Source organism: Cololabis saira, chromosome 24, assembly GCF_033807715.1.
Source record: "Cololabis saira isolate AMF1-May2022 chromosome 24, fColSai1.1, whole genome shotgun sequence".
Taxonomy (NCBI): domain Eukaryota; kingdom Metazoa; phylum Chordata; class Actinopteri; order Beloniformes; family Belonidae; genus Cololabis; species Cololabis saira.
In genome coordinates, this window is record NC_084610.1 from 7,566,250 (window position 1) to 7,590,618 (window position 24,369).

At 40.2% G+C, this 24,369-nt stretch overlaps 1 protein-coding gene across 5 annotated transcripts in view; it reads left to right on the top strand.

Annotated features, from left to right (window-relative positions):
* LOC133425087 (neural cell adhesion molecule 2-like) overlaps window positions 1–24,369 on the top strand; it is a 436,069-nt gene that overhangs the window by 325,044 nt on the left and 86,656 nt on the right. For all 5 annotated transcript variants that reach the window (XM_061715764.1, XM_061715765.1, XM_061715766.1 and 2 more), the window contains exons 6-7: window positions 10,584–10,701; window positions 15,651–15,820. In XM_061715764.1, the coding sequence (XP_061571748.1) occupies window positions 10,584–10,701; window positions 15,651–15,820 (288 nt within the window). The remainder of the gene's footprint in view (window positions 1–10,583; window positions 10,702–15,650; window positions 15,821–24,369) is intronic.

Here is a 24,369-nt window from a genome sequence, read left to right on the forward strand (position 1 = left end):
TTTCCTGCAAAATCCACAACAGTCACTTGCCTGAGTTGCTATTCCATTGCCTTTTTGGATGTCTTTTATTGACACTAGTCTGGTGGTGGATCGGCCGACGTCACGTTTAGTTTGCCTGATTAAAAGTTGGATAAAAAATGCTTTAGGTCTTCATGGATAGACTTTACATCCGTGACAACCGTACAGGGATTAAGTTTTATGTACTGTAGTTCGTCACATAAAATGATACAATGCAGCACATCCTTGTACAGATTGTGGCCTTGTCATCAATGGCAGGCTGTAGCTAATGTGTTGCTGTTAACACTGAGCTCTGGTCCTCATTTCCAGCTCTTTTTGCACTCGCTTCAGATGTTGCTTCTGTTCTGCCTTTTTAAAATAAGGGTGTTTTTTTTATAAGATTTGATCAGAATTCACATTAGTTAGCCAGTCAAGCTGAAAAAGCTCATTTCTGGTAACTGAACAAAGGTGGGCGATGAGTCAGAGTCAGAATCAGAGATACATTTGTATTGAGAAGGAAAAGAATTAGGATTTGTAAAGTACTTTTGGACAGCATGGCCAGTAATGCCTGTGCAACACTGGATTATACAATTTACCATCCAGTTACCTAACAGACCTTGCCTCGTTTTAGAGACCTGCTGTAGCAGTTTCTAATCATGCGAGAAGTTTGCAAGAACTTAATTGAAAGCAAGTCATAGATATGATACTCCAACCATCCCTGGAACAGATGCTCGTGTTTTCCTCGTTTCAAAATGTTAAATTGCTTTTTTTAAAACACTGTAGTTTGAATTAAACGTTAAACAAGGCGCCATTATGGTCGATCGTTTTGTTTTTGTTTTGTTTTTTCCCATGTCCTTCTCTTGAGCTTAAATGTTGCCATTCAGACGTGTGGATTTTTACAAAAATTCAGAATAGAAACAACCCCATAATTTTGCTCGTCTGTCCTTCACATGCACTTAATTTTTGCTTCACTTTCTGAAAAACCAGACCAACAATTTTCCCCATTTGCAGTTGTCGGTGGAAACCACCAGCTGTGTCCCTCAAGAGCTCCTAAAATTATTTTCGCTGTGACATCAATCATGACCGCCGGGCGTTCAAGGAGGGAATTTAAATACACTTCTCGGTTACATTACAGTCCTTGTTGTAAATAAGAGCAGGTTTGATTGCAGCTCACACGCTAATCCAGGAGGCGAAGCGAACACTTAAACAGCACTCAAGCAAAGGTCTTGTCTCAAAACATTTACTTGCCAAACTTTTAGTAGGTGTAATTCTGTTGTGACATTTACTGAGAACATGTCATGACTTTTGAACGTGGCTGATTTCACTCAAGTCCTGAAGCTACTTATGGATGCTTTTAAAATCAGTCAAAACTGGTTTACACCTTTAAAATGTGTTTACAGCGTGTGCTTAAATTTGTGGGGATCCCTATAAACCTGGCATTATCTGCACCGCGCCTCTGAAGTTTGAAGGAGGTGACTAATACATGAAGAATTCATAAAGCTTGCCAGATTCTTTTTGGATGCTTAAAGCCTGTTGCCGATTAGCTCTTTTGAAGTGTCTCGGCTTGGCAGCGCGTCTCATTAACGGGGCCGTTTCAACAAGGCTCACTGGCGTGGGCGTGGATTGCATAGTAGCAGAGGACACTGGAGAATGGAGATCGCTGGCGTTGAAATCAATGGTTATCATGTCGGGCAGATGCTTGCTCCTCTCACTTGCAGAGTCAGTGCTATTGGAAAGGACTCATAGCGTTTGATTATTGCTTAGGCCATTTTTATCCCTGTAAAGCTTCTTACACCTTGATTTGTGTGTTTGTTGGGGTGTGTGTGTGTGTGTTCCTTTGTTTCCAGAGCTGGGTAGTAACGAGTTACATTTACTCCGTTACATTTACTTGAGTAAGTTTTGGGAAATGTACTTTTAGGAGTAGTTTTGAATCACTATACTTTTTCCTTTTACTTGAGTATATTTGTGAAGAAGAAACTGTTTCTCTTACTCCGCTACATTAGGCTACGTTGAGCTGTTACTTTTCTTTTATCCCTTTTATCCGCGTACGCGTCAATCTCATGACATCACTGGTGATTATTTGGGAAAAATGTTTGTTTTTGCATGTTTTGTCACATTTACACAGACTCAAACACACACAGAGTTTCTATGAGTTTATGGGCTTGTTCTAGTTCTGCCTGGTTAAAAAAAGAAAAGTACAAAGGCTTGAAATTTTGTGCTACTTGTGCTTAATTTATTTTTTTATTTTATTTTATTATTTTTATTATTTATTAAAGTATTTATTAAAGTACTTTATTTATTACTGTATTTATTTATTTTTATTAATATTAATTTATTTTATTGATTTAATTTGCCTGAAAATGATTATTTTGTACTTTTGTCTGTTTGAATGGCTGTGTTAAAAAAATAAATCAGACATTACTCAACAGTTACTCAGTACTTGAGTAGTTTTTTCACCAAGTACTTTTTTACTTTTACTCAAGTAATTATTTGGATGACTACTTTTTACTTTTACTTGAGTCATATTATTCTGAAGTAACAGTACTTTTACTTGAGTACAATTTTTGGCTACTCTACCCAGCTCTGTTTGTTTCCCACTGTGTGTTGCCTTTAAAGACAATAAGGGAAATATTAATTGATATTTCCTGAATTAATGATACAAAGACAACAGGAGGCAGCATTTAGATTAGTTACCTTGGAATTTAGATGTACCATGAAGAGTTTATCTTCCCCTAGTGGGTGGTGTAATTGATCTTATAGGAAGGACACTACAGCATCGCTTCATTAAGTATCCACACTGATGCTTCATTTTGATTTGAATTCCTCATTTATTACACCAAGTAAGTAAAATGTCTTTTTCTCACAGGTTTCACGGCTGTTTATCATTCAAAGCGACAGATTAATGAGACTTGCGGCCACGTTTAATATTCAGTTGTTTTCCCGTTGAAGTGTCCTACATGTGACATCACTCAGAGGACAAATTCAATTCATTAACTCTCAGCAAGTCCCACACCAAACAGGGCAGTTTGCTCTTTTAGTATATGAAACAATTCAGCTTTATTTTCCCTCAATGTGACACTTTTATTGCCTTTTAAGCCCTTTCTATTGGATCCGATGAAAACGGCTGGAACAATTGCCCGGTTGCAGCTGGCAGTTGCAATAACGGCTCTCAGGATTCGGAGGGCCGGCTCCTCCATAAAATTCCACGAAATTCAAGTGTTTTCCCTTCTGGGTTGGTGTTCGTAATTCTCAGAGTGGCTCATGTTGATCTTATGTTTAGTAGGTCAACATCATGGACATTTTTTAACTGTAAATTAAGATATGTCTTTGATCTTACGGAAGTAGTGTCCCACCACCAGTGTAAATCTTAAATTTCCCTGTGTATTTGTTTAAATTTATGCAATCTAATTACCAGCAAGCCAGTGCTTGTTAACAAAAGTTGCCTGGTGTTAATAGACCATTGTTATGCAACATTAGAGTGGCGGAATGAGTAAAACGTAATTACATTTTCTACAAGTTTAAACCTCATTTACACTAATGCCTTTCAATGTGTACCTAGATGCATTATTTCTATAATAGCATCTGATCACAAGCTTTTGCGCTGACAGCTGGCATTAATAAGCCTTTATATTATCCTGATTCTGCTCACAATGTAATCAGGTCTCATTATGCAAATGATGAAGGTGGAACTGGTGGACTTGTTGACAAATTTAACACGTCTCAAGGCTGTTGTCTGTGGCGAGGAGGGAGAGGGGTTCCTCCTGCCTTTCCTGAAACACAAAAGAGGCAAGGTTAGGACACTTAAACATGATTTTAAAGCATGACATCATGTGCTGAGTTGTTTCAATGGAGCTACCAATATGAAGTCCTGAAGAAGCTTAGGTGTGGCCAAATTAAGGCCCCGTTTACACGGAGCAAAAACAGAGGCGTTTTCATGCGTTTTGGCCGTTCATTTACACGAAAACGAAGCTCAAAGTCACCAAAAACGATCATTTCTGAAAACTCCGGCCAAAGTGGAGATTTTCAAAAACTCAATTTTCACGTTTGTTTGTAAATGGAGGGAAACAGAGATTTAGGATTCAGAACGTCACATTATGCAACAGAAACGTCACCAGCATCATTTGTGTGACCTGTGTTTACAATTTGTTTGGCCACCGTCAATATTTTCTTGTATTTTACCTGTTTTATATTCTAAAGTCACACTTAAAAGTAACTCCACTTCTCTGTCACTCCAAACGAAAGACTCGTTCTGTCTTGGAAGTAACTGGCATTGAAGGCTGATTTATGGTTCCGCGTTACACCAACGCAGAGCCTACGGCGTAGGGTATGCGGCAACGCGCACCGTACGTAGGCTACGCCGTCGATTTAACGCGGAACCATATTATTCAGGCTTCACACGTGTCATTTGTTGACGTTTTTTTCCAGGATTCCGATTGGCTAGCATGCCACTTTACGCTTCTCCTTACACTGCCCCCTGTAGGTTTGGCTGCTCATAGCACCATTAACAGCGTATGTATGTGGGTTTGTGTAAACGAGGATATTTTTCAAAACGCAGAGGGGGAAATATCCGTTTTTGTAAATACCCGGCTATGTGGAAACGTGGCCTAAGTGTTTGTACACTCTTTACTCATTCACAATATCAATAGAAGTCAGGAGAAAGTAGAAGCATCATTGTCAAAGCAACCAACCAATGGACTTCTGCAGAAAATATCTGAAAAAGCCTCCTACGTTCTGGAGGCTGATCCTTTTAGACAGATGAAACCAAGATAAACTCAGAATGATGGGATGAAGGACAAGAGCAGCTCACTAGCCAAAGCCAAGCACATCCTGTGTCAAACACGGTGGAGGCAGTGTTATGGTACGGGCATGTGGAGCAGGCTCAGTGGTGTTATATGAGGATGCAGCTTGTGACAGAAGTAAAAAGATTAATTCTTACAGTAGGTATATAGGGGAAAAGTTGATAGGCTGGCGCTTGATAGTGCAGATGGATGATGACCCCAAACACACTGTCAACTAGGCCTGTGTTGAAAAAATTGATTTAATCGATAAATCGATTCTCATATTAATTCCTAAAAATCGATTCGTATGTCTAAAGATCGATTATTTTTCATCGATTCTGAATCTTGTGTGGAATATTCCTCAATGGCCAAGTCACCTGATCTCAACCCGACAAAGCATGCTAGAAAGTTACTGAGGGCAAAACTGAAGTTAGAAAAGCCAACAAGTACGCAGGAACTGAAGGTGCTGTCAGTGATTGTCTGGTAAAGCTTATCCAGGGTTGAAACTCAGAATTTTTTGATGTATGTGGGCTTCAGACTTCAGGCAATAACACAAGTATTAAAAATGATGGTCATATTGCATTATGTTTCTTTGTGCGGGTACTTTGCTTAACATGGGGTAAATTCCTGAACTGTAAGCATTTATGCTGGTTGTGTAATAATACATTCAACTCACGAGACGATGTGACAGACAATAATGGGTTCGTGAGAGCAAGACAATACTTTTCCATTACCTTGAAGAAAACTTCAGAGTTGCAAGAAATGTGTGACATACAAACCTTTTATTTGTCAGGCTGTCCAAGCAGTGAAGGTTTTAGAAATGTTTAATAACTGCAAATATATAACTATGCATGGACTTGGATAAGCTTTGGAGAATATGTCTTCTCTACAAAATTAAAATAAAACTATTGAATGTTTTTCTTGTATAAGATGCAAAGCAAATCTTTGCAAAAAAAGAGACAATTAAATCAGACAATTTACAGTGTAGTGTAGGCAATGACATCATTGCTTCATTTGCATAATTTGACATTTGAATGTAATTGTAATGGATACTGAAGAGAGAAGAAAGGAATAATGGGAGATATAACTGACTCCTGTATCCTGACTATATAAGCAGTGCCATTTAATAAATATTATGACACTAACATTATTTATAATTACATATTATTCAGTAGTGATAGGGCAGTGTAGGATCAGGCGGCATTGGGTTCGCCGATGTGCAATTTATTTGCAACTTGGACGCAAAGAAGTGGCATATTCCAGGAGCACTGGGCCCCCCGAGTGTCTTTGTACAGGGGGAGGCCCTGCTTAGAAAATTAATAATGATCTGTGATTTCACATTGGAGTCACAGAAAGTCACTGTGGGTTTGAAAAGACTTTGAAAAGACTAGTTAGCTGAATAGCCCTCCTCTTCTGCTTGTGGTTTTCTGGCAGAGTAGTTGTAATAAAGATGTATAGCTCCTCCTACAGCCCTGTACAACTTTTCATGCAGTGAGAAATATTGTTTGTATTTAATACCATAAGATCTCGTGGTACGTGATCTCATCACACCCATAGTAAAGGCCCTTCTCTGCCGTTATCCATGTACTTATGGACGTAATTCTACAACACTGCAAAAATGAATTCTTGAAAGTAAAAACGCCTCGTTCGAAGAAACTACCTTATGCTTTTAAGAATTCTAGTCAAGAAACTTCTTCTTACCCCATTGATAAACATGTTTTTGCTTGAAATAAGAGAGTTTTGACTAGATTTATGGAGTATCACTTATTTCTGGAGGGGCTGTTTTTGTAGTGTAACTGCAGAGATCAGCTTGTGCACTACTGTGAATAGCAGAGCTGGTGTTCAGCTGTATCCTGCAAGATGTGATCCACAATTTCCATCATAAGCTCAGACTCGGCCTCAGGTGTTATTTTTCACCCATGTTTGAGCACCATAACTGTCACCTCAGAGCTCCATAAACTGCCTCCAAATATGCATCATCACTTCGTGAGAGTTCACAGGATGGGGGTAGAGCGGCTCCAGAAACACCTCATAAATACAAGCTTCAGAAATGGGCTTGAAATGCATCCAAAACATGTTTGTGCCATGAATCTGTCATTGCCTTGTCAGTGTGAAGGGGAATGAAGAGGAGACCGCTTCTCCCTTTGCTGTCGTGCTGAATGACAAAATGACACCCCTCAGTTTGTTGGATGACTTGGACTCGCTGTGTGTTGGTGACGGCGTTACCCTTGATGAGCTCATCAACACCTCTGCTGTTTTTAGACTAGCAGAAAAATAGGCTTTATTTATAGTATGTGGACACCGTTTCTGTTTCTATAGAAATGTGTCTTTCTTTTGTCGTACTGCTGAGCTCGGCCCCCTTTCACTTCATAGAATTAACATTTATGAAACTGCAAATTGTATGGATACTGGATACAGTGCAGTGCACACACACACACACACACACACACACACACACACACACACACACACACACACACACACACATACAGACTGTATGCTGGTACAGCAGTTGTTGTTAATAAGAAAGTATGCTATTTCAACAGTTATTATACAATGACATAACCAGACCTGGTCACATGACCACTCTGACAGGCTTGCACTGTAGTTGGATTTTTTATATCATTCAGATCTTGTATTTGGGGCCTTCTAAGTATTGACCATAACAAAAATTCAGACACAACACAACCCTATCATTTTATTGTCGGCTCCCTGGAAATGTATAATCAGTAGGCTCTTCAGACTTGCAGACTGTGACATCACAGACCCAGATCACCTATTCACCTTATCCATCTTTGTCCCCATCCAACTTGACGCAATGCTGCATTTTCTATACTCCTGAAGTGGGTAGCTTTAAAGCAGCACTATGTAACTTTTCCACCTTAATATCATATTTCCAGAGTCATTGTGATGGTACATCAACTTCCAACAGGTTTAATGACACCTCTGTCATGGTCTGAGTGAGGGGTCTGTATCACCTTCACTGGCACTATGTAACTTTGAGGAGCGTGGTAGGAACCCTTCCACACTAAAAAACTACACATTTTTACGGCTTTGACTGCTTTACGGCATACGTTCAATCAATTTTTGGCAGGTGAAAATGTCTATTTTGTGTTGTAAAAGAGTTAAAAGCAATCCTGTGAGCTCTAGTGTTCATATTATGAAGCTCAAGAATGAGATCAAATCATATTTAGGTAGAAACAACCTTTCATTAACTGTATTTGGCCTTCAATCAATTTTTAGCATGTAAAAAGATCCATTTTCAGAGGAGAAATCAGACTCTGGAAGGCAATCACTTTTTGGAACGACACCGGCGTTCACTCGCTGGCATGAGCTGTAAGACGAGGAGGGATGTCCGATCTATGGGGATTTATGGGGATAAAACAAGACACAGAATTGTTATGATACAAATGTAAATGTAGAGTTCTATGTTCAATAAGAATAAAAATTAGAATGTTTTCACATTCGTCTTGGGTTTTGGTAATTCTAAAATTACTGACAATATCAACAACAGACAGAGAATAATAATAGTGATCATAAAATTGTGTAATTCCTAATGAGGAAGCTTTATAAAATAATAATACAATTGAATAGAAGTACAGCACTAGAGGAAAGAATGCAATGCAAAGAAAATGTATAGAACATTTCTACTATTTTTCCTGAGAATTGTAAAATTGTGCAGGGCTGATCTGCAAAACATTCAGTTATTCACAGGTTTAAAGTATTTTTTTTATTTTGTCAGTAAGTATGTTGGACTACTAATTTATGACGAAGTCCCTCTAAAAAACGTGACAGGAAAAAGGTGCCGTAGAACAAAACCAGAGCGCATTATCAAATGCACGCGACGGGGACGGGAGTTTTCTGGCAGTACGCGCTGGTCCTCATGGGAAACGTAGTGTTCTTTCTGGTAAAGCACTACCGCTTTTGTCCAAAGGAGCTGCCAAACTCAACAAAAGCTGAAAGTTACATTGTGCTGCTTTAAGATGAAGGGCTGAAGTGAAGCCAGTTGGCTGACTCCACCCCATAAATACAGCCACTATGAACAAGGTCACAGATAGAAGAGGGTGCTTTTGCACTGTGGCGCTGTGTTAATTTTACTTAAGTGTCACGGACATTCCAGTATGACTTAAAGGGAAAGTTCAGTTTTTTACAACCTGGACCTTATTTCTGGCATTTATTATGGTTGTATACTCACCCAGAGGTATTTGGTGTCATTTGGAGTCCTTCGGAAGATATTAGGAGTTTTGTGCAAGCCGCTTCTCCATATAACGGTAGCGAACGGGGCACAGCGGGACACAGACGATGCAGCGTCTAAATAGCACATGATTCCCGCGAAACTCGTTCATTTCTTTTATGAATCACTAGATCTGCTTCCAGGACCTGTTGTCTACATCCGGGGCTGTGTGTGTAACAAATAAATCAGTTTGTAAACAAGACCTCTGAACTCATGACGTCATCTCTGTGCGCGCATCGCAGACGCAGCTCCGTGTACAGCTGGAGTTCGCTACTGTTAGTTTACTGTTAGTTATTTGAAACATGTCTGAATATTTGTCAAATTCTGAGGTTGTGGACGACGACTTTGAATATGATGGACGTCCTTACCGTTTTGAGCCGGAGTATACGGCTGAAGAGCTCACTGAACAGAGGACAGAGTGCGCGCACAGAGATGACGTCATGAGTTCAGAGGTCTTGTTTACAAACTGATTTCCTTGTTACACACACAGCCCCGGATGAAGACAACAGGTCCTGGAAGCAGATCTAGTGATTCATAAAAGAAATGAACGAGTTTCGTGGCAATCATGTGTTATTTAGACACTGCATCGTCTGTGTCCCGCTGTGCCCCGTTCACTACCATTATATGGAGAAGCGGCTCGCACAAAACTCCTAATATCTTCCGAAGGACTCCAAATGACACCAAACTTTTCTGGGTGAGTATACGACCATAAAAAATGCCAGAAATAAGGTCCAGGTTGTAAAAAACTGAACTTTCCCTTTAAGGGGCTACAGCTGGCTTGCTGAGCTCACTGACTTTTGTCCTCTGAAGTGACCGTGAACTTTGCCTCCAATCATTTAATGACTCCAAGTTGACTAAACGACCACTAGCTATTTTGACCTCAGCCATTCAGGCTGGTACACCACTAGCAAAGGCCCGCGGTCACTAGCAACCGAGCAGCCACCGGTCCCAGCGGAGCTCCACGAGTCCTTGTTTCAGCTCTGACGGGCTTGAATAGATGTGTCCTTGTGGTCACTGGAACAAATTGGAGACTACTGAGCTTTCATGGTTTGTTATCTGTATCTCAATCATTAAACTGCAGCAGGAAATTGGCCTGACAAGATGCTCGACTGCTGGTGCTCGAGCACTGGGTATTTAATAAAATGATTAGCATGGTTTTGTTTTTTTTAGTTTTTTTTTTTTTACTTACTTTGCCCTTGTTTTTCATGTTGAAACATCTTCTCCTCGTCATGGTTTATTTTGATTTAACCAGGCTTTTTCAGAATTGGACAACAATATAATTGCTTCACATGGTTGTCTTCAGCCCCCGAGTCTGATTTGTTTTTTTTTCTGCTAAAGCTGGGTGAAAATGCTGTTCGAAATCCCCATGGGGATTGCCAACAGAAGTAGCATTTACAGTAAATGTTCACAAGGCCACTTTATTCCTATGAAAGTGATGCCCTGCAGCGTCCGGCTATATTACAACTGAGATTTCTTGCAGAGTAGTGTCCAACATCGCCTTTTACTCTACATTTATCTTATTACCTCTCAAGGTTTACTGTTTTTTTTCTCTCTATTGTCTTTTGTCTCTGCAGTCCCTCCGGTGTTGTCGGTGTTCCAACAGTCCTTCAACGCCACAGCCGACTACCAGGAATCAGTTACCTTCACCTGCATCACTTCTGGATCCCCTGACCCCGTGGTCACATGGCACAGGTAACTTCCATATCCAATACCCATCGCTGATCACTGGCACGTAACTCAGAGAAATCCTAGACGGGAAAACCCCAGGCGTTGAAAATGTGAGGGTGAAGGCATAGCTGTTAACGCAATTACACCTAAAACAATACCCATTCATGATTTAATTCCCAAACCATGACTGGTGAATCGTTGCTGGAGCATCCCCCGCCCTTCTGGGAACGGTGCCCACGAGATTTTGGAGCGTCGTTGGAGGGATTTGATCCCATTAAGCCAAAGGAGCAGTGGAGAGATTCAGCACTGATGTTGGGTGACGAGGCTTGGCTTTCATTGGTGTCCCGGTTGAAGTACAAGCTCTGTGTGGGCGCAGTCTTCCACACCAAACTCTGGAAAAACATTTCTAACATATGAGAATAGGAGCGCTCCCAATCTGTTTGAGTTTTAAGTGCACTACTAATGAAAGTATCGTAGGCTGTGGACTTTGGATTAAGTACACCCAAGAACTGGAACAGTTCCAGGATTAGGCAATTTCCACACCAGAGTCTATATTTTCCACTACTAATTTTATATACATATGTGCACTTTTCAGGTTACAGATCAAGTGCGTATCTTGTTAACAGTTCTGACTGAGGAATCCACGGTCCGCCCTCACACTTGGCTCTCAACAGCTGCACAGTAATATCACATGGCACGCTGCAACAGAGTGAAAATGTGCATCTGAAGAGCATTTGACACCCCACTATTCTCTCTACTGCTCGACATAAAGTAATTAGCTCGCACCCACTCAGCAGACATTGGTGACAAGCTCTTTGCACCTCGGCATCTGTTGGTGCTGCTATATCGGGATTCCATTCAAGGTAAACACTGTTTTCCTATAATGATTGGACCATGGCAGAGGTTTGTTTTACCAAGCTAACAAGTACCTAAAGCATACCAGGGGAGTTTGGTGTTTTCCTGCAATTTTTCATGGTTACTGCTGCTGCATAATAATCAAACAAAATCAGGCCAATCGCAGAACCAAGTAACAATGATCAGTCTGGTAAAAGAGGTCGGGCAGGGTTGTGAAAGCTGCTGCTTCTCTTGCTGAACTGAATCGAACGGAAATCAATAGCTGCCTGGGATGAAATAAAGGAAAACACATTCAAAAATCGAAGTATGCTCTGAAAGCAGACTGCAGGTAAATTTGATTAGTAGGAAAGGTGATAAAACAGGCAAAAAGATGGCAGTATTGTCCTTTAAATATCAGGCTTGTTAATGAGATTTGTATAGATCGTCATACATGATGCTGAGTGAGTTGGCAGGCCAAAGGTGCTCCGATGTCTTCTGTTTGAACACGGAGAGGTGGATGCGTCCCTCCAGCATCCGGTTCAGCATCATCTTCTAATGAGATCTGATGTGTGTGCGTCGAGGTTTGAAAGAGATCATAGAAGAAAAACAACAACAAAAACAGACACATCCATCAGTCTGCGGAGTACAAACGAAACCTGAAGCCGCTTCACAGCTGGAAACAAGCTCAACTTTGTTAATCTCATTCATCTTTCGCTGTAGTTTCCAGCCCCAACAAGAAGAATTGTACTTACTCCTGGGCGTCTCGTCTTGTCAGGGCAAAACAGGAAATAGGGATTTTAATGGTTTAACAGCATGGTTTTTGTTACGCTGCAAATTTCATGGTAATAGTAGGGGACAGCTCATGCTCTGTCATTTTATGTTATGGCAGCTTTAACTAACGATTCAAAAGTCTGAAACATCTGTCAGGTTGTTCTCAAAGAGGAAAAAAGTCCCCGCAGAGGAAGAAATTGTTTTATCAAGTAGTGTTTGGTGACTAAACAAAAAAAATACATTGTACATCTCTTCAATTCTCACATTTCAAGACTGATTCCAGCCATTAAATTTCATGTAATAAGATTTCAGTGGATTTCAATATCTAGTATCATAATCTCATTTACTCCTTTTAACAGAAACATGCTGCAACGTCAAAGTTCAGTTGTTTTTAAGATGTCTTCCTCAGGTTTCCTGATCATGAAATGATCATCCCCTTTTTGAAATCCTGTTTTAAAATTGGCATCACTTACCGGCGTGGCCGTGACCTTGACTGTAGAGAGGCTCCAACAAGTAGAATGTACTAAAATCATGAAAGGAACTAGCCCACACCTCTTCTTTTCAGACATCACTTCACCTTCATCACCAAGTCCACCAACTCTCAAATACCGAGCGTGTATGCTCCTTAATTTCCCAGGCCGATAATTCTTGCGTGTCATTCCCATTAAACTGCATACATCAAAACAAAGTAATCGCCTTAGACGTAAACAACAAATCACTATCCAATTTAATTCTTCTTTTGATCTCACCCCTCTCAGCACATTCCAGCTGTACATTTGCCGTTCCTGTCAGCGTGAGGTTTCACCTCATCCTCCGTGCATCTTTGGTAATGGACTATCTGTCAGCAGCCAGTCAGTGTAATGACATTCAGTGCTGCTGCACGTCCCGGACTATCTGTTCCAAAGATGAGGCCTCTCTTCATTTCCTCTTTGACTCAACAGTTATTATTACTTGGCTTTCGCATTTCCTGCGCCGACTTTCAATTATCCTTCCTGCAGCACAGTGAGGATCGCAGGCCGTGCTGCTCAGCTCGGTGTTGCTGCATCTGTGTGTTTGGGTCTCCTTTTTCAAATCCTTAATGACTGTGTTATACTGGGTTAGTGACGTCACTATCCCTCATACTTCATTTAGATTTGCATGGTTGTTTAGCACGACCTCCACTAGGGGCAGTGATGAGTCAATCACTGATAACAGCAATTGTGAGGGTTTTGCTCTTAATTTGAACAAAAAACCTCTCTATAAATAATAATAATAATGATGAGACCCATCCCTAAACACTATTGTTTCTCGTTCACATTAGTTTTATTATACTTAATGTCAAGTTCTTTTCTTATCTGATGCACATTTTACTTAGGAGGGCAATTTAGATTTCAGAATAAAGCAAGGAAAACATGATTTCTAAGATGTTTCTTGGACAATTAGATTTGGGTTTTTGACTGGAATTGGATTGAAATAAAAACTAATTTAGTACATATAGGAATAATATTGTTTAGTTTGATGTACATTATTTGTATATATTTTTCATATTTTGTACAATATGATAAAAAATGGCTTGAATGACATGTGTTCTGTCTGTCTCCCAGGGCCAGGGGAAACTCTTTAGAAAGACTTTTAACTACTAACTAAAAGTGAAAACACAACATGAAATCGAGCTAAAAGCCCTAGCTGTAATCAAAGGCATCAAAACACAATTTCAGAGGTAATTTTGAACAATTTAGAAGAAACTAGCGGGCTCAATGTGTTGTTTACGTTGACACAGCGTTGGCAGATGTTTTTTTTGTTTTGTTGAGTCTTTTTAAAGACTTTTTGAAACTGTTTTCTTTTCTTATAATATAATTTCCCTTTGGGGATTAATAAAGTATAAGTCAGTTATTCTTTTTCCTTTTTTAACATGATCATTTAATTTAGAGAGCCATAGAAAACTGGAACAGTTCAATTTTTAATGTGCTAATCATCATTAGAGCTATCTTTGGGTCTATAATGTTTAATCAATTATTTGTATTAAATGTATCTACATCAACTTTTACATTGTATATATCAGTGCAATTCATTACATTTTAAGTTTAATAAAGTTAATTGTGTGGGCCGCTCGGTGGCGCAGTGGGTTAAGCAGCGGCTCATATACTGAGGCTACAGTCCTCCTGCAGCGGTCGCAGGTTCAAATCCCAGCGTGCGCACCTTTGCTGCATGTCATCCCCATTCTCTCTCTCTACCCCTTTCCAGTTTGCATCTCAATAAAGGGCCACTAGAACCCAAAAAAAAAAAAAAAAAGTTAATTGTGTAACACCTTTTGTACTGCGCTAGTAGGTCAAGTTGTTGAGCTAACACTAGCAAACATGAGAGAGGTATTTCCTGCTTTCACATCTAGCAGATAAAACCCCAAATTAGTTTTAATAAGTAGACATTATGCTTTATATTCTGTCCGCTATCAACTTTAATTCAGGACCTCCTCTTGTTTTAGTCCTTTTTGACTCTCCTCCAACTCTGGAGGAAGCTAGTTGCTGTTCAGCGGAGGACTAGTTATTTGTTGAAAGATGCCGTTTTAAAAATAAGCTGGTTTGGCGGTTGAGGCCTATAAATACTTATTTTCAGAGTGTTAATATTAGAAAAATCAACCAAATTCATTTAGGCATACGGAAATATGCAAAATGTTGGATATATTTGACTATCTTTTTGGAGCTTGTAAGTGCTGCTTCTAAATGAGCAAACATATGAGTGGTTTTTGTTTCCAATTTACATGTGGCTGGTATTAACAGATTACATTAACAGATTACACAGCTGGTTAAACTGGTGTAAATAAACAAGTGGGGGAGGCAGCAAAGCTGCTTCTCACCATAACGCGTCTGCTCTGAAGCCTAAATAAAGACGAGGATTAAATTAGGTGTTGTTTTTTCGATTAATTTTCCAACTGGGTCCGTGTCACCAAGGAATGAGAACTGGAGGGCTGCAGTCTGTGGCAGCATGTGCACGGCGAGACGAGCTCTGCTGGATTAAGATTCTGACTAAAAAATATGGAGATTTTATTTCTACGACAGACTTTGAGAAGTTTAACCATTTAAAGAGTTTTGATGGAATGAAATGAACGATTCCATCCAGTTAGTTCGCTTAGTTTTACTCTTTTATTGCATGTTGGAGATTCTGTAGGATATTGTGAGAGCTGATTCTTTTTTTCTCTCTCATCACCTTTTCATCTACTAACTATAGAAAGGCTTCAAAGCTGAACCGTTTGTCCTTAGTTTCTCTTTCATGGGATCAGTCAACACCAAAGCAAAAGGTTATGTCGGTGACAAATTAGTGTTGATCACAGCGAGTGTGATTTCCTTTCCTCGCTCATCTGTGTCACGCACCTCTGTCTTGTGTTTGTGCAGGAAAGGACTGCAGCTGGAGCCAGCAGAGCAGTTCATTTTCAACAGGTTGGAAGGCGGCCGGAGCATGTTAACCATCCGCAACATCCGACAAACCGACGGAGGGACCTACTCATGCAAGGCCACCAACAAAGCGGGCTCTCAAGAAAGAGAGCTCTTCCTCAAAGTGTTTGGTAAGAATGCTAACAGTCCTTTTAGCACGGCGCTGCATCTAAGCCTTTACCAGCATTCACAACTTGTTAAAGGAAAGTAGCACGCAATGATGGAGTTGTTGTGTTCACTTAAGTGCATCCTCCCATCTTGAGCAAACATGAGGCGGCAGTGGAGAAGAAAAACCCCAACAAATACATGGGAGCAGGGGATTACTGCTCCCTTAAGAAAAAGGAGCATGTTTGTTATAGCCGGTCTAATGCTGCTAATCAATGGTTGTGATTAAGGGTGCTTTCACACCTGTGGCCCGTTTGTTTTGTTGCGATTCAGGGGCTAAATCGATACAGTTGTTTTGTTTCTCGTTTGTGGGGTTTGTGTTCACAAGGCAAACGTCTGTATTGTTTCAAAGCTGTTAACAAAGGCCATGCATGAACCAGCTGATCTCTGATTGGTCAAATGAACACGGAAGAAATTTCCTCTTCCGCACCCCGGGATAAACAACACGCCCCTTTCACAGAGAGGGCGCAAAGCGCAGACCGCAGCCGCCGGCTTTGGGCTGGTTTATGGTTCTGCGTTACACCAACGCAGACCCTACGGCGTAGGCTCTGCGTCGATTTAACGCGGTACCCTAATTCCGGCTTTACCCATTCATTTATGTGCGACTGCTCAGCGGCGGGCGAGAGGCGCTGCGCAAACCCTGCCCGAATTGAACATTTTTTAATTCCACCGTGCCGCGCTTGGACGACATCTCGGCAAGTCCAATAGGAGAGAAGGAGTTGCAGGCTGCGCCGACTCTTCTCCTTGCGCCGCGGTCGCACATACACAATGAATGGAGTTGTGTCAGTTGCTGTGTCGGTTATGTTCTCACTACAAATAAAAAAAACGAACTGCTGAGCTTCACAGGGACACGATCAGCGCTATTTTATTATAAGTCTGATATATGTTGTGATATGTGATGACATTATTAAGCTGTTAAACACACACATTCTAGATTTATATGTTTATATGGTGGAATTGTTTGTAATAAAGCAGCCCCTACTGTATGGATGAATCCTGAGATCCTGTTATTTTTATTTTTAAATCCGAGATAAGTCCACAACCCCACTTGATCTGACTGTTTACAGTCATGTCTGACTATAGATTTAACCTTTAATATCATTCAGTATCACACAGGCTTGAATGACATTGAAGAGAGAGAGAAACAGAGAGATGGGGAGTGAGGAGTGAGTTTGCATGCAGTTAATACGCGCTTTGAAAAGACGGTATTTGCTCCACTATTTTTGCGTGTGGCAAATAGCCCTGGCCTTTGTGAATTAGACGGTTTTTGCAATGAGGCTTATTTGCATAGAAAGGGGGCATTTTTGCGCCGAATGTATGAATATTACCTAATTTACATGCATGCAAATGGCACAGGCGCACCATGACGCTATTTGCTTGGCAGCGCAGTTTGTGATGCAATTCGCCCTTTGCGGGTGCTTTGTGAAAAATTGCACCGGTTTAGCGGCCGCAAAAGCCGCGCAATCCTTTTGTGGATTTGGCCCTTAGTGTTCATCGGCAAGTGAGTGCCTCTAAAGAAGTAGTTTTGCTGGTATGGAGCATTCATGTGAGTGTTAATACAATCCGAAGGAAGAAATACAACCGAGATGACCTTAAAGAAGCAATGCAATCTGGAGGGGTTAGGCCATTTCCAACAATGTGGAGTTCGGTGTTCCACAGTGAAAGGTGCTATTCACATATAGGAAACACTGAAGTCAGTTATTAGTCTTCAAAGAAGTTCAATTCAATTCAATTCAATTTTATTTATATAGCGTCTAATACAACAGAGTTGTCTCTAGACGCTTTACAGAGACCCATACCCAGAACATGACCCCCGAGCAGTTATTACATAAACAATGGCAGGTAAAAACTCCCCTAGTGGGAGAAAAACCCACGTCTCAGCGGAAGTGCACGTCTCAGCAAGTTCACCCCAGGGTCAGACTGCATAATGCTCAGGAAAATTGTACAAAAGCTGAAAACTTTATCTTCGACTTGCCAGAGTTCAGTTAGCATGCTACGTTCATGGCAGGAAAAAAGACTGCATAAGAGCCTTTTTGACGGGCCATGCCAGAAGAAAGGCTCCTCTATTTTTAAAAGAAGAACATGGCGGCAAAGTTTAGGTTTTCTTACTGAAAACCTCATGACCTCAACCATCACTGCATTAAAACACTTGACTTTGACAGGAATCACTTAGCGGAAACACAGTGAGTCATCAAATATCAATATCAGTGTGATATTATATTTCCAACCCTTTTAGCCATAGAGAAGTGGTATCATCCAATTGATGTATTGAAAGCTTGTACAACTGTGAAGAAGACGATGCAAAAAGATGATGCAAAAGCACATTCTTCACCAATTGCACCAACATTGCTCTGGTAGAGAAACAGGTTGCTAAAATCCAAGTTAAAGCAGAAATAACATGTAACAAGGCTCGCAACGCTTCATCTGGCATTAAATTGAAAGTAATAGCCTGGTTTTTAATTTATATACGATTGCCACAACAAATATCTCCCATTTCCTCGGCGTTAAACATGTATCTTTGTTTCATTGTGTGCCCGTCCTGATATTCCACACATAATCGCATTGTCCCCCCCAACACTGAACGCTGTTTTATGTGTTTCTATAAAGTTTTATTGTGTAGACATTCGCAAATTCCATTTCATACAAAAACTTTTTCTAAAGCATAAACTTCCACATATGGCCCTCAGTCCGCACCAATAACAGCTGCATCTATGTGATGTGTTTGTCCCGGAAAGAAATATTCCATTTATTGCTTCATATTTCAATTTCTGCCGTACTCATAAAAAAGTTCAATTTATATTTTCATAAACCCGCTGGCTATTTCACAGATCACTCTGATATGGTGCTCATGAAAGTATATGGAGATCTGTGCTCTAGTCATCAGCATCCTTTCAAGATGTGAGAAGCGCTTGTTCTTCAAAATGCACATTTAAATGAAGGCGTTAAAGGGGGAGGGAGGGGCTGTGCTTTTGACGGCGCTGCAGAGAAATGCAGTTGTAAGTTCACTTTATTACCTTTGAGAACAAAGGCAGAGTGAAAATGGGGTATTTATTGTAAATTAGAAAAGAAGTGCAAAGGTGTGGATGTGCCCAGTGTAGCCCTGACTGTGAGAAAGCCACACTTTGCAGTTCTAAAAAAAAGAAAAAGGCAGTACCAGCACCCTGACATGTTCCAGATCCACCGTAGAACCATGATCATGTTAAGTGACAGCTGATTGCTCAAAGCTATTTCGTTCCATTTGCACATTTATAGACTTCAACAGTTTTACATCTCGGGGCAGATTCAACACGGTGGTGCCCTACGAAGAAGCTCTTCAGCTGGAAATGCTAGAAGTCAGTCAGTCTTTGGGGATTACTTCAAGTTCTCTTGCCGCAGGAAGCAAATCCACGCTGCAGAGGAATATCTCCACGCACCACACCTCTCAGTCGGACATGCTCGCGGCGTCGCTCAAGGGATGCTTGATGAATTTCTCCAGCACTTTGGTCCATGCTGAAAAAACAGTTTCACCATAGTGAGAAAAGTTTCACATCATGTCTGCCAAATGATATCCATGTTCCCCTGAAAGTAAACTGCCATTGACCTTCCACTTAAAACCCTCAACTTAGAAGTTTTGTTTGATAAATGCCTACAAAACCAAGACAAAGGTGAAATGTAAGAGATCACCAACACCTAATGTGGAGATGGGGTTGCTTGCTCACTATTCCTCCGGAAACAATGCAGGATACACGTAGTGCACTGGAAAGGTTAAAGTAATCCCCAATAAATATTGGTACACAACCACAAAATGACACGCTCGAAAAAAATATTCAGGTCCAACTTTAGTAGGTTTATATATTTAAAACTGATTTAAATCCATCTGAATTAGGGCTGTTCGATTTTAAATCGTAATCGCGATTATGTAATTAGAACGATGTTAAAACGTGAAAATCTTTTTTTTTTTTTTTTTTAACCTTGTCTGCACACATATTAATGATTGATACCATATAAATTATTGATGGAAATACCTCTCAATACCTGCGACAAGTGCCCCATGGGAGAGGCGCTTTAGTGTAGGAGGGGGCGTTGGAACATGCCACCGGTAGACCAGCTCGTGTTCCTTGCAAAAAACTTGCAAATGTGAATAGCAAATGTAATGACTGACATTACACAGCTCTACCTCCTTCATGGGTTGCATTATTATTTAGCATGCAAAGACCCAGTTTAGTTTAATTAGAAAATGTCTTGTTTTATTTAATTGGAAATATAACTTACTGTATGTTTGCAAGTGCTGATTTGCAGATTTTTTTTTTTTCAGAGATAAAACTTTATATTTTATTATATTTTTTAAAACTTTTTTTCAACTTATTTTACAGAGTTTTGCACTTTATTCATTCATTTTTGGTTTAATAAGAGCAACGTTTGCACTTAAAGCCGAATGGGGCAAATGTTCAATAAAAAAACAGCATATTTGAAATCATTTCTTTGCCTGTTGTCAATTCACAAAATAATCGTAGTCGTAATCAAAAATCGTATTTTGAGAGAAAAAAATCGAGATTTTATTTTTGGGCAAAATCGGACAGCCTTAATCTGAATTTATCTGAATGTTTGTTTTTTTTAATTCCTTTTTTAAATTTAATTCATTTGTTTTACAAATGAATGTTATATCAAAAATATTATGGTAAATCCAAATGTATAAAAAACATGTAATTTAATAGGCATAAATCCTAAAATTGGACCTGAAGTGTGTTTGAAATGCAGATGTAGTTAACCGTATAGTGTAGGTATCAGATTTTGGACACAGTCTGAGAGTCAGTCTTTTCCTGTGTTTATTCCTCATTGTTTATGTGCCACTTTGTGATAATTTAATGTTAGACTCCATTGATTTTTCTTTCTTACTGCATGTGATATATCCTAATCAAAGGTTATCAGTTTTGTTTGCCATGGGGAGGAGATGATGTACAGTCCTCTTATCTTATTCATATCCTCCATCACTGCAGTCTTTTCTTTCTCATTATTTTCCCCCCAGTTTTATTCTTCTGTTTGTTTATTGGTGGTTGACCAATAGCTAATGCGGTGCCACCGAGTGGTATGGAGTTTTAGTTTCATTGGCCAGTTAATCCTCCTGGGATCAACACTGCAAAGGGTCGAGGAGGAAGTCGTCCCTCCTGCAGCTCCAGCCTCCGGTTTTAAAAAGAGGCTTCCTGGTTCAACTCTTGATCAACAGGATCTTCCTGAGAGTCTGCATCTTTGGCCGTTCCCAGGCCCCAACACCACAATCTCTTGGATAGAACGAAATATTAAACTCTTACCCTTGGAAATACTTGGAAAGTGATCTGATCCTGTTGAGTTTTTGTTTCAGAACCTCTTTTTCACAGCAATTGTTGAGTCTCTCCATACATGCTCTACAAAGTTCAGGTCCAGACACTTGTTGGACCAGTTTGGACCTACTGAGTTTTCTCAGGACTTAAATAAATACATTAAAACTTTTGTCCCAGCCGAAGATCATAAGCACACTTGATAGTTTGCACTCATTACTTTGCACTTTTCTCCAAACATCTTTTCCTTCTATCCCTCTTCTCATCCAGTCTTTTTCAGAAAAACATCCTCGCTGTGGGAAGGATATTAATGAGGTCATGCTCAGTGCCTGGTTCCATCACACATGCTGCCAGTTTGGCAGTCGTGGCCAAATAGATCAGTCTTTGTTTCATCAGATGAAAAGGTTTTGCTTCTCATGGTCAGAAAGTTGTTCAGGTGCCTTTTTGAAATTCTTCCAATTAACAAATGTCTTTTTTTTTTAAGTCATAAAGACCTCATTCTTGCAGTCAGTGCTGCATTGATGGTTTATTCTCATGCAGAATTCTTCCATCTCCACAAAAGCGACTTTTGATCTCATTCATTATCATTTGACGTGCACCACTTTCAATTAATCTGGTGACGGTTGCAAATCAGTGTTGCGTCTTAATCAGCCAACTGTCTAAAAAAACTGCTGTGTATCATCTATCGAGTGCATTTATATTACAAACACTACTATAAAATAACCACTTCAATCATTTTGCAGAACCAAGGCAAGGTTCAAATTTGCTGCCTAAGATTGGACCATGTACAATTTGTTCACTTGATATGAAATTTTATGGCAAAACTTTTTATAAGACGAGAGTTTCTTTCAAAGGAGTTTCTGATTTTTATCCAGGAAATCCTGTCTTTAGATGAAATACAAAATCAGACATTTTCCTACGATGCTCTCCCTGTTTTAGCTGACTGATAAATTATAAATTATTACTGCTGCATGCGTGGTGTGATAATATGAACGGTTATTGCAGAACTATACAATCCTGTGAGAGAACTTTGACTGCATAAATAATCTGGAATTAATGTTTGTTGTGAATCCCCTGCTGTGGAGTAGTCACAGCAAACTGCATCGTGCAGAGACTGATGGACCGTTTGCGCATTGTGTTGGGAAAGACTTCAGTGTAGTTAATAGGGCTTTGTCGTCTTGACGTCATCACTTGGCGGAGCCGCCATGTTGGGAGCTACCTTAGCTGCTCTTCGGACCACTGATCACTGTGTACAGACGTGCTCCCTCTTCGTTGTGTCTTACTTGTAATCGTTACTTTCCTTTATTCTGTAAACCATGGTAACCCGTTGCTGTATTGTAGCTGCAGAAGCTCCACACATAACAGACGTGGGGAAAAGATCGCTAACGGTTTAACTTAATTTTAGCTCCTGCACCCATCCATTTGTGAACTGCATATGAGACTCCAATGACTTATAACAACGGACATGCTCCGAAGTGTAGGCGCTCACACCGCAAACAAGGTAGCTGAAGACGTCGGTTGTGCAGAACTGTCTGCGGCAGTAAGTCCTCGTTGGCGCTCCACTCTTTAGTAGGGTTTTCATATGGATCCAAACCGTTAATAATCATTATTTTCTCCATATACCGGTCCCTGGCTTCCTTGTTTAAGATATCCCGGTAAATTCCAGTTCCTTTCCGGCACATTTTTTTTTTCCTTTCCGTCTGTTCACTTGTTGCTACCACACTGCTACTACACTGCTGTTTGTTTACACTCACGAGGCTGCCAACATGGCCGCCGCGTCCCAGAATGCAACTTGGCGACCAAGCCCTATTAGTCGAGTTTCATCTTCTACCGGTCGTCATCTCTATTATTCGTTTGTGCAACAGTGTGCGTCGGTGATGATGTAAGTTATGTGATGAGTGGATGTTTTTATTTCATATGTGACGAGAGCTATTAATATTATCAGTAAATATGCTCATTTGTTTTGTTAGCGTATGCGTTCGCATGTCCTACTGAACCCCGCGAAAGATGGACGGCCCGACATGTAACTTAATTAATAATGACTATACACTTATTTATTTCTGCCAATGTTTATTTAGTTGTGTAGTAGTCATTCAGTGAGGCTGTTATATTTATGTGAATGTGTCAAATTGACGGCCGGTAGCCGACGGGACTGTATGTATGTTAATTATTAGGCTACTAATATTGTTTTATTAGCGTTGTCTTCTGCAGACTTCTGCGGGAGCGGGCGGTTTGAACTTTGCTGCGGGCGGCTAAAAAAAACACTGCGGGATCAAGATGTAGTCTAGCGACAAGATGGAAATCAATGATGTGGAAAAGAACCTGAAACAAGGTCTTTACAAAACAAAGACAAAGCAAAGCAAGTCAGATATTTGGAGAAACTGAGTTTAGTGTCTGTGGAGCATCTTGGAAGAGATGCAGGGATTGGAACCAGCAGTCGGTCAGCAGCATTCTCTTCCTCCACAGCAATATAATGGCCAAGTGATTAATTTGTTAAATTAATTTGTTTCATTCGTTAACTTTGTTTATTTTATGTTATTTATTAGTGCTATTTGAGCCACTCACAGCTACTCTCGTCGCTATAAACTCAATCACATAATTGATGCGCAAAAGCCGAAAAAGCTCGTGCGATGATGACAATGATGGATTTGCATCTAACTTTCAGTCAGGTGACCTATGAACTGTCAATTATCCATCAAGCTCCACAATTATCATGTTAACATTAAATCAGATAGATTTGTGTAGGACATTTCTCTTGCAGGATGGGTGAAGACACAAAATCAATGCATCTCTATTATTGTGCGGGCATAAATTCTGCAGATATAAACACTGCAGGTGCGGGCGGTAATGGTCAGAAATTCAGCGGGGACGCGGGCAGGAGCGGGATGAAGAAAACAGTCCCACACAGGGCTCTACCACACACACATACTAACATGCACTACAAATAAATTCATCTCAAAAACAGAGAAGTCTCTGCGTCTTCTCTGGCATAGGCCAGTGTACATACAGCCAGCGTGTCATCAACGAAGCTGTTCCGTTACAATCTTGTTTTTAATGTCCAATCTTGCTTTTAATTGACTGCGACTCATCAAGTAGCATTTTTATGGGCTTCAAAGCTGTGCTAATATTTGAAGATCTCTTTGGGTTAGAGTAATTCTACACCTCATGGGGACATGTCAGTTTTGCTAAAACCTACACAATATAGCCATCATGGAAACGTT